Genomic DNA, 10,914 nt, shown 5'->3' with positions numbered 1-10,914 from the left:
AAATACCAGATGTAAGATAATATATGAAATCTTAATTCTGCCCTTTTGCATTTATGCATTGTAATAATCTTTCACTGCATGATCACATACTATTTAGTCTTCACCTGGGTCATCAGCAGGGTTTCAGCCAGTGCTCTTCAGAGCCACAGCACAGGCTTCTTATCATTTGAACTTCAGGAGTAATTAACTGGTAGCAGAAGTTGACTATCAACTTCTATGTGGACCAACCTCTTGATTCACCTTTTGCCAGTGGATTCCTGAACTGTGTGTGAAACAACAATGGAATGCTGAGTGCCAGAATTTGTGGATTCTCTTCCTGTCTGTGGACGGGGAGTGTGGTTTAATGGGTAGGTCCGTGGTTACAGCCAGCATAGCCAAACATACAGATTTGGTTCATTTCTTCTGAAAGGCAGTGAAGTTACTGGAAATTATCTGGATCTGTTACATTAGAGATTTAGGTTCTGTTCCCAGGTAGGAGTATAGACCTTGCTCAGTAATATGGGTTGGGAACTGCAAAAATTTTAATGGTGGTTTGTGGAAAAAGTGAAACTAGGATTCATGACCTACAGGCTTCTAGACCTGTACGACTTCCCCAAGGCCAGTAAGTACTTTATGGGGTAGGATCTCCTCACTTACACTCATTAAAAAAAGAGTTGAAATTTTACTTGAGAAGCGAGACACTGCCATCAGTTGTGTGAGTGCCATGCAGGATACATGGAAAGTGTAAACTTGAAAGCAAAAAGTTCAATTTTAGATTTTATGTAACAATGTGAAAATTACTTCAGGCCTGCTGAGTATCTCTCAGTGAGATTACTTGTGTATAAGTGTTTCCAATAATGGAGTGTATATTAAGACAAGATTTATCTAGTGGATTTAATGAATGGAAGATGAGGTTGACAGTTATAGGAATGTGGCTACATAAACTAGCTGTGTGTACAATTTTGCCCTAATCCTGCAGGGGTCGGCCTACATGATGTTAATTGTAGGATCTAGGCCTTGACTCAGTGTTTTGTTTTTTGCTTAATTACGCATATATGAAAACAACTCTAAAATAGATATCCGTAATCCCTGCTGCCCACCTGCGTAGCCATTATCAGTCGGCAATTTCCTGTACGAATCGTGGTGGAGGTGATTAGAAATAGGTCAAAATACTTAATTTACTTGTCCATTTGTAACTAAATTACTAAACTATTTTCAACCACACGTTGTAAATTGGATCTATTTCTAGGTTTTCAGTTGTATGTCCCATTTTAGTCCAAAGTATACTTTAACTTGTGACTTATAAAATCAATCTCTATATTTGTGTGACAATGTCTTCTTGTAAAAATGGGGTTCTAAACATAGGCACCAACTTTCCCCGGTGCCGGTGGGTGCTCATGCCCCCCACCTCTGGCCCCACCCCAACCCTTTCCCCGCCCCTGCCCTGCCCCCATTCCAACCCCTTCCCCAAAGTCCCCGCCCCAACTCTGCCCCCTCCCTGCCCCTATTGGACCCCTTCCCCAAATCCCTGCCCCGGCCCCGCCTCTTCCCCGAGCACGCCGCGTTCCCCCTCCTCCCTCCCTCCCTCCCAGCGCTTGCCGTGTGAATCAGCTGTTTCGCGGTGCAAGCGCTGGGAGCCAGGGGGAAAAAGCGGGCATGTGGCATGCCCAGGGGAGGAGGCGGAGGTAAGCTGGGGCAGGGGGGCGGGGCAGGAAGCTGCCGGTGGGTGCTAAGCACCCACCAATTTTTCCCCGTGGGTGCTCCAGCCCCAGAGCACCCACGGAGTCAGCGCCTATGGTTCTAAATAGGTAAGCTACCAGCCTGTTATATCTTCACAGAGGTGTGTTGCGGGGTACCATTATAAAACCTTTTTTCCATCTGTGAAAAATGTCTAAAATATGACAACCATATTATGAAATATTTTAGTCATTTACATTTATTTTTTGAAAATCTGTACAAGAAGTGTGAAATGCAGATAACCACTTAATCGCTGGGGTTTTAGGGCTATAATCTATCCTTGCTTATGCCCCATATTTGCCTTATATTTATGTGGAGTCTAAATTAGGGATGTAAATAGCGGTTAAAAAAAGTAACTGTGTAACCGATTAAAATTTTATCGGTTAAACACTTAACTGGGGAACTTGGGGTGCGGGGGGTGCTGCAGCACCCCCACGTTTTATGTGGGGCTCCACTGCCCGGGGGCTGGGTATCCTGGCTGGGGACTCCGCCGCCGTGGCCGGGGACTCTGCCGCCCGCCACCGGCCCCCACTGCGACCGGGGTCCTGGCTGCCGGCCCTGCGCCTGGGGACTCCGCTGCTGGCCCCCGTGCCCGTGGTCCCTCCCGGCTGCTGCACCCGGGGTGGGAGCAGAGTCCTGGGCTCTGGCCAGCAGCAGAGTTTAATCTGCTGGCATGCCCCTGCGGCCCCGGGGAGGGAGGGCACGTGGCTCCGCATGCTGCTTTTGCCTGTAAGCACCGCCCCCGCAGCTCCCGTTGGCCGCAGTTCCCCATTCCCGGTCAATGGGCACTGCGGGGGCGGTGCTTGCAGGCAGGAGCAGCACACGGAGACCCCAACCCCCCTTTCCCCTTAGGGGCTGCAGAGGTGTGCTGGCCACTTCCAGGAGCAGCGCGGGGTCAGGGCAGGTAGGGAGTCTGCCTTAGCCCCGCTGCACCGCAGGACTTTTAGCGGCTGGAGATCGTGATCGATTGGTAGAGGCTCCTGGATCGACCAGTCAATCGCTTTTACTGGTTGGTGACCACTGATCTATACAGTGTAAAATTAATGCAAGTCTGATTGAACTGCCATCATTCTGAGTGTGCATTCTGTTTTGGCTTTGCATATTGTACAGTGCAGAATTTGTCCATATTACACAAGTACCCTTTGCCCTTGTTAGGTTAAAAGTTCATGAATTCTTAATCTGCTTGCAAGACAAAAGGACAGAATGTATGTCCAGGAGATATAAGTAGGGTAGGGCAAAAGACTAGGATAAGAATTTTGTCTGATTTGTTATATACAGTATTATCTTCAAAGGTTACAAATCTACCTGACTTAATTTGTGACTCAATCACAAATGAAGTTATTTGAGGACTCTCTTGTACATTTCTGGATTTAAGGGAAAAAATACCTTTAATGAACACCCCGTGAAAATGGATTTTTTTTGAGGCTGTGTTGTTACTCATTTGGGGCAAATCATCCTGATGCAACCCCATTAATCTCAGTATCAGTTTGCCAGGAATGAATTTGGTGCACTAAATTAAAAGCTTATATGGCTTCCCCAGAGGAATTTAAGTTGCTGTGCTATTAATATACCTCTTGTGTTTCTATTCATGCTTAGAACAGCCACTCAATTAATACAAACCAACCTCCCTACTTACCTTCCTTCATAAAAGCTCCTGAATGCCCATTTTATTCCATGAACCATTACAAGTATTAAGATCAGAAGCCACTTTCTGTGTTGTTAGTGTTTTAATATTGTTAGTATTATCATAGTGCCTAGGAGCCCTGGTCATGGACCCAGGATCCCATTGTGCTAGGCACTGTAGAAATACAGAAAAGAAATTCGGCCCCTGCCCAAAAGATATTACAGTTGAAGTAGAAGATAAGAGACATCAGATGGATACAGACAGACAGGGAAGTACAAGGAAACAGTGAGACAGCAATTCAATTGTATTGAATTTATTGAGACAGATGTTTTTATAGTGTAAGTTCTATGGGGCAGCGCGTTCTTCGTGTAGCAAACTTCACCTATTTTGAATCACTTTCTATAAATAAATGTAAAGTTTATAAGCACAGTGCTATATACATAATATTCAATAGGAATCCAGTTTGTAAACCTTTTGCCTGGGTAACTATATGGCTAACTACATCATGCAATCTATGCATGTTTGTGGATGGATAGAATTGTTACCACTGGAAAATCCAGACATACTAGCAATGCCTTATAACTGGATGAAATAAAGGGAAAAGGGTTATGGAAACCTGAAACTTTCTGATGGATATAATATTTAAAGTAGAGTACAGAGCAATTGCAGTGCCAAGGAAAAAAATAGCACATGATGAATGTGGTTGCAAGGCGTTTTAAAGAGGTAATTATTGCACAAAATAGGGAAAGATGACGATACAGGAGATGAGTATATAGGGATAGTGCTGAGAGCAGACAGAGTGAAGTCAGAAGAGGAAAAGCATAAAATCAGTTACAGTACTTATATATTGCAAAAGTTGGAAAAGAAAACGAGGAAAAAGTACTATAGGGTATAAAAGAAGGACAAAGTAAAGTATATCAGCAATATAATAGGGAGGAAGAACAGAAATGCCCAGAGAAAGAGAAACTGGAAATATACTCAAGCTACAGTGGAAGAGCGGGGAACATATAAGTACCTAGAAAGACAGATAAAATGCTTCAGTCTTCTCTCAGTAGTATAATATAAAGAGGATTCTAAGAGGGACAATGACAACATCTATAGGTTATCAAATACAACTATTTAAAATAATGTATTCCCATTTGGAAGATCTCTCTTTAATTTTCAAAGTTGTATTAAAAAGCCTTGAGTTCACAGTGTTTGTTGAGTGTGAGTGTATGGGTGCTCGCCAAGTGTGCCACGACTATGTGCCTGCCCCTTGGTGAGTGGTTGAGTACAGGCAGGATGCTATGGTTTGCTGTTACATTTTCTCCATTCCTTTTTGCTCATGGTTTGAGCCAAAACTCAATACTTAGGCTCCAGTCAAGAGGAGAGTGCTGGTTCCAGGGAATTGTCTAGCTGGAAACTATATTCCATTCATTTTAGGGCCCTCATTCTTGAAGCACAGGTATCAGCATGAACTTGTCTGTAAGAAAGTGGCTGAACCAAATGTCTGGCACTGTTTTTGCTTTCTTCTCAACTGCCATACCTTTCCCAACTCAGTGTGCAAAATCTGTGTGTGAAGGGGTGTCTGTACCCTGGGGAATATGGGAAGAGTTATCCAGCTTTGCTACAAATTGTCCACAGCTGCCTGCCACTTTCACAGGGATTGGCAAAGGAGTAGGTTGGGATCAAAGGTGGGGAATCAGTGACACTAATCTCTTCCAAAAGGGAGCAGAATGATGGGGTCTGAGGGGAAGTGAAAGATGCTCTTGGGCAAGGGGGCTCTGAAATAGCACAAGCTCTTGTGCAATTGATGAGCCTGAGGCAAACCTGGCTCATTTTCATCCCCCATGTACGGACCTTTGGAGAGCTTTGTTGACATGGCTTAGCCCTTAAAGGGGGAGGATGTAGTTTTTTTGTTTTGTTCATCTGCCATAACCACTGCCTGTTGAGCATAGCCTAATTTTCTGCTTTATCTCCTGGGATTGTGTGACTAGTCTTTTTTCATACCATTCCTCACCCAATCCCAGCTGCAAAAGTCGCAGAGGCTTCCTCAGGCTATGTCTACACTACACAGCTTTTAGTGGCATGGCTGTAGTGACACAGCCATGCCGCTAAAAGGTGTGCAGTGTAGCCGCTGTTTGTCGGCTCTCCTGCCAACAAAAAACTTCCATCCCCAACAAGCGGCATTTGCTGACAACGTGCTGTTCACATTGGTGCTTGTTGCGGCAAAACGTTTGTCTTTCGGGGGGAGGGGGAGGTTAACACCTCTGAAAGACAAAAGTTTTGTCGTTCAATTGCCAGTATAGACATAGCCCTAGAAAGACTCCTGCTTTGAAACAGGAGTGGATTAAAGCGCATTTAGTGTCCTGCAGGCTATTGTCATGTAGATTTACATCCCAGCTTGCTACAAAGTGTTTGCGTACACAACCCCTATATCTGTCTTGGGGTTAATAGTAACATTCTGGGTTGAAGACCAACATCATTGATAAGCTACATATTCATGATAATATTTTTTAACAAGTTAAATGAACACTGTAAACTAAAAAATCACTCTTCTGTCTGAATTTTTCTTCCTATTTTTGTTAAATTAACATGTAAACTTGTTTCTACTGAGATTAGAGAGAGAAATATTTTTCTTTTTTCTTTTTTTGTTACATTGTACATTTGATAACTTTGTGTACATTCATTTAGTTTTTCCTATTGTTTGTGTGCGTCTTTAACACAGTAAATGAGAGAGAAAATATTTTTTAAAAAAGGAAATATAACTAAAAAACATCCCATGAAATTGACTGGGGACTTTGGGGCAAATGTGGTATTGAAACTACTTTAAATTCATTTTTCAAACTGACTAGATGTCAAGCTGATGGTGATCCTTTAAAGTTGCAGCTATTTGGAGATATTGCTTTAAAAAAGTGTAAAGATATAATTTTTTGTTTGCTTACTTAAGGTCACATTATTTAAAAGTTGACCTTTTAAGGTAGTTCTTAGATTTTGTTTTAACTTGTATGATTATTGGACATTCTGGTATATTTAGGGGACACATTTAATACTGATGTCTTCTTGCTACCAAGGTAAGTAACAAAAAAGTCACTCTGAATAGGTAGATGAGAACAAAGTGTGAAGTAGAAAGAAAGAGGTTTATATTTATGGATGTATGTCTTAGGCAATTACTGTACTAATGGAGAAAAATAGCCACCATGTAGAAATAATACGTAAATCTAGTCTCTAAAGCGTCACTGAGCAGAAAAAGGAATATTTAAAAATATATGTATTTGATAAAATCAGTAGTAGTTTTGAAGATAAAAATACACGTTAAAGTAATCTGAATGTTGGATTTGTAAATATAATTAGTGGCAGAACCTTTTTTAGACCATGCTAATGTATTATTGTATGTATTATTACTTCTGTGAAGCACTATATTGGAATTGCAAATGGTCTAAATTTATATTTTTTTAAAGTTTATCCATTCAAAGGTAAATTTCAGCCTTGTACCTAGAGAATTAGGCTGCACCATTCCCATTAACACTATGATAATTTTGTGGTTTATTTCTTAAAGCTCAAAATGAAATTTTAACTTCAGTGCGCTGCTTACTTGAGCACTTACTTTGGTATTTAATGTAGCTGATGGAAAAAGACCCTGAAAAATAGAATCTCATTTGGAGTTATCTCCCTATTTCAGCTGAAATTAAATCCATGCTAGTTTTCTGGAAACTGGCATGGGTGGAGTAAGAAGCATAGGGTCGTCTTTTGATTATGGCTTGACAGGAACAAATGGTACAGACAGCTCTGTGTATGGTAGCTAATTATGGTGCTAGAGTTGCCTGAGGTGGGTCTGCTTTATCTGAATTTTGGAAGATTCTTTAATAAAGTGATAAGCAACAATAGTAGAGGCAATTTGTATTGGGTGTATTTGGCTAAGGGCCATCAGCCAACCAAAAAATGCAATCGTACCTTACTAAAGCATGCCCAGGCATGGTTTACTATTGAAATGTGTCTCCTTATCTTTAAATAGTGGGGATTAGATTGGATTATATATTGGGTATTTCGGCCCAAAACATTTGCTTGCCCATAGCAAACCATTCAATCTAGAGGAATTGATCAGGTGGCTTCTCCTCAGTTAGCGTGGCAGGTGGATTTTGGATCTTTATTTTATTGAAATCATAGCTGTGCACTAGCTCCTAGCAATGCAGATCTGGCACCACATCACCAAAAAAAGAGGTAGTTCCCTAAACTTGTTTTAGAGTTTTTATTTGATGATCTGGGATTAAGAGGAGGGAAAAGATAATTTACCGAAAGCTCATACAAAATAGTGGAACGTGTGTATATAAACATTTCCTGTTATTGGCAACATGGTATATCGCAGTGGCTCTTGACCGCTTCCATGTCATGATTCCATGACCCAAAATTAGAGCTGCCACTTCCTATTTGTGTGTACAGGCTTTAATATTTTGGGTGGAGGATCCAGAAGATGTTTGTATAAAAGCTAAATGCTGGATGAATCTTACTTATTTATCTCATCATTTAAACATTACAGGCAGATGATGATGATGATGATGATCCTGAATCACAAGAAGAAAAAAAGGATGAACTGAGAGGCTATTCAAAAAGAAAGATAGTCTCCAACTGGAACCGTTATGAAGGTGAAGGTGCTGAGAAAGAGGCACAAAGTGAAAGTGGAGAATCTCAGAGGGGAACGGACTTCAGTGTTCTGCTTAGCTCAGCAGGTAAGGATGAGAAAATCACATAAAGTATTGGTTATGCATGAGTTACATTTTTCATCATAACTCTAGCTTTAGCTCTTAGCCTTGGTTCTGGAACAGTGCTTGGAACGCTACTTGTATGCACTTGACTAAATCCAGTATTGGGTTTAGGACCACTTAAAATTATTCCAGAAAGAATTTTCCATGCCTGTTTCATATGGGGTAGTCCGCATTATGAATTTGTTGATGAGCAACTGTGCTAGTGTAGAAGGGTCTGTAAAAGGTTATGCACTATCTGGATGGTTTGAAAAAGCTGTGAAAACTAACATGCAGATTCATTATGCCTAGAATTGCCAGCTATAGGCAGCAGGGACAATTTAGGAATGTTCTACAATAAATACATAAGGACCAAACCTTGTGGTCCTTACTTGCGCTGAAGTCCCATAGAAATCAATAGTTTTGCCTAACTGAGGATTGCAGAATCAGGCCCTGAATGACAAGTTTTATTCATTTTTTTAACCAGTTACTGTAGTTGTTGCAATATTCAGTGATCAAAACACTGTCCAGTTAAAATGAGGTCAGTACATCTTATTTCAGAGCTAAATTTTTCTAATCTTCACTCTTCCTTTTGACAAGACCTTGTGGCTACTGTCCCGTTAGCAGGTATCTTAGAATAATAAATCTTATACTCTAGAATACCTGGGCATGATGGAGAGGCAGCTTACCTCTGAGGCTCTGTTCATAGTAGGCTGAAACCATGCTAATGGCCAATTTTGCTAGCCTGGCTTCCTTCACTGGTTTACCTAAAACATATTTCAATGTTGTTGGAACAGGTAGTACTGTTAAATAACATCATTATGACATGGCTTTCAGGAAAAAAATAATCTTTCTTTATACTGAGCAGGGAATCATGTTAGTAACAATTGTTGCTAGTGTGATTTAGTCTGTGGTGTAGAATGCCTATGAGTTTAGGGTTTAAGTAAAAATTGTAATGTTATTTCATCATTTTTCTTATGTGATAGTATTAAAACTCCAGTTAGAAATCTCTCTTTTGTGCTGTTTACTTTTAAAGCTAAACTACAAAGAACTAAGTTTCTAACAACTTGTATTGTTTAAAATTATATTGTCAACATATTTTTTGGTTTGTGAATTCTCTAAATGGCTGAAATTTAAAATCTGTGTAGTACTCTTTTTAATACTTACCAATTCCTTGTCCTTCATTTTGCATAGACACCAGTTTATTATATAGGGCATGTCACAACTGCTGTGCTGCTGGCATTGTTTTTTTTTGTTTTTTTTTGTAAAAAGAAACACCAATGAAGCAAATGAAATATTTGCTTTGGGAAGAGAAAAAAACCTTACAAAAGAATAATATGGATTTCTCACAGAGATGCAAGGGAAAAAGTAGATCATATTTTGGACTCATAAACTCATAAACTTTGATGATCATTAACTGTACACTGAATTTCTTATGAAAAATACTCAGTGCTTGCTTAAACTGGTTTTTAAATTAAAGTAACGCATTGACATAATTAATGAATATGATCACATTCTTAAGGCCATTTTGATTATTAAATTAATTGTATGTTATTGAAAATTATAATTTCAGTATTCCTTGTATGCATTATAAAACGTTGGGTTTTACAGCATGGTAGGGATTCACAAGTTGCCTGTTATATTTGTATTCATAAAGATTGAGAAACCAATGACTAGAAACTGAAGTTGCTTGTTTTATACCTGTTTAAAACAAGATAATCTAGTTTCTGACTGGTTTCAGAGTAGCAGCCGTGTTAGTCTGTATCCGCAAAAAGAACAGGAGTACTTTTGGCACCTTAGAGACTAACAAATTTTATGCTCAAATACATTTGTTAGTCTCTAAGGTGCCACAAGTTCTCTTCTTCTGACTGTTGACCATTCACGTACCCTGGGGGAAACCTTACTTTTTTTTTTTTAAATCTAATTTAGAGTTTATCATGTTTTATATCCTGTAACCTGTTTCATTCTGAATTTCTTTATATTTGCTGTGGTATCAGCAAACATTTTTATATACAATTTATACGTAATATTTTTAGTATGTCAGAAGCATTTTTAGTCCCTATTTTTTCTGTTATACTAATTTAGAAAAAACAAACTGTTCCTTTGTAGTCTGTGATGATTACTCCTCTGACCCTCTTGTCAGCACTAGAAAAGTCAGAAAAAAGCTTATCAAGTCCTGTCATTATTTCTATTATTTAAAAAAATTGTTTTTCTATACAATAGAATTATTATTTGTTCCTTAAGTATTCTTCTCCTTGTGAGTATTTGTTGCTTCTGAGTTATGTGATGAACTAAAAAGTAAATCTGCACCTATCTGCAGTACTGTTTCTATATTTTAATTTAGCAGAGCTAGAATCTTTGTAAAAGCAATGGAATTGTACACAATTGCATAAAGTCTTTGAAACTATTTTGTTGTTCTAACCAAGTTTTGAGGTGCTTGCTAAATGCTGAAGTTGTAAGATTTACTTATTTCTATTTTAATAATGTTAGTGGAAACCCAGATTATTGTAATTGAGAAGTCCCTTCAACTTCCAGGTTGCAATGAGATCTTGTTTGTTCTGGGCAATAGAGTTTTCCCCACCTTATCATTTCTGCATTTCAATTATTTCTCTGAGGTAGTACCTACATATATCGGCAGAATGTGGAAAAATTACCCAAGCGGGTGATAGTTTTGTTGTAATATACAGGCAGCTAAATTTACATTGCCGTGTCCCTCTAACTTGCTTAACAATATCTACTATACAGAGATATGTTTCTCCCTATTATTTACAGGTAGGTACTAATTTACATTCTCTCCCCATTCTCCCCTTATTTATTCTGACTGGCTTAGGCTCTTGAGCAATTTCTTTGCTCCAC

General features: G+C 39.4%; 1 protein-coding gene across 1 annotated transcript in view; it reads left to right on the top strand.

Moving 5' to 3' along the window:
- Positions 1 to 7,127: 7,127 nt before the first annotated feature.
- AVEN (apoptosis and caspase activation inhibitor) overlaps positions 7,128 to 10,914 on the top strand; it is a 144,708-nt gene continuing 140,921 nt past the window's right edge. Inside the window, exons 1-2 of the mRNA XM_065403295.1 lie at positions 7,128 to 7,148; positions 7,857 to 8,046. Coding sequence (XP_065259367.1) covers positions 7,128 to 7,148; positions 7,857 to 8,046 — 211 coding nt within the window. The remainder of the gene's footprint in view (positions 7,149 to 7,856; positions 8,047 to 10,914) is intronic.

The sequence above is a fragment of the Emys orbicularis genome, chromosome 4, assembly GCF_028017835.1.
Source record: "Emys orbicularis isolate rEmyOrb1 chromosome 4, rEmyOrb1.hap1, whole genome shotgun sequence".
NCBI lineage: Eukaryota > Metazoa > Chordata > Testudines > Emydidae > Emys > Emys orbicularis.
The sequence above is the reverse complement of the archived record's forward strand: the minus strand, read 5'-3'. Positions and strand labels throughout refer to the sequence as shown.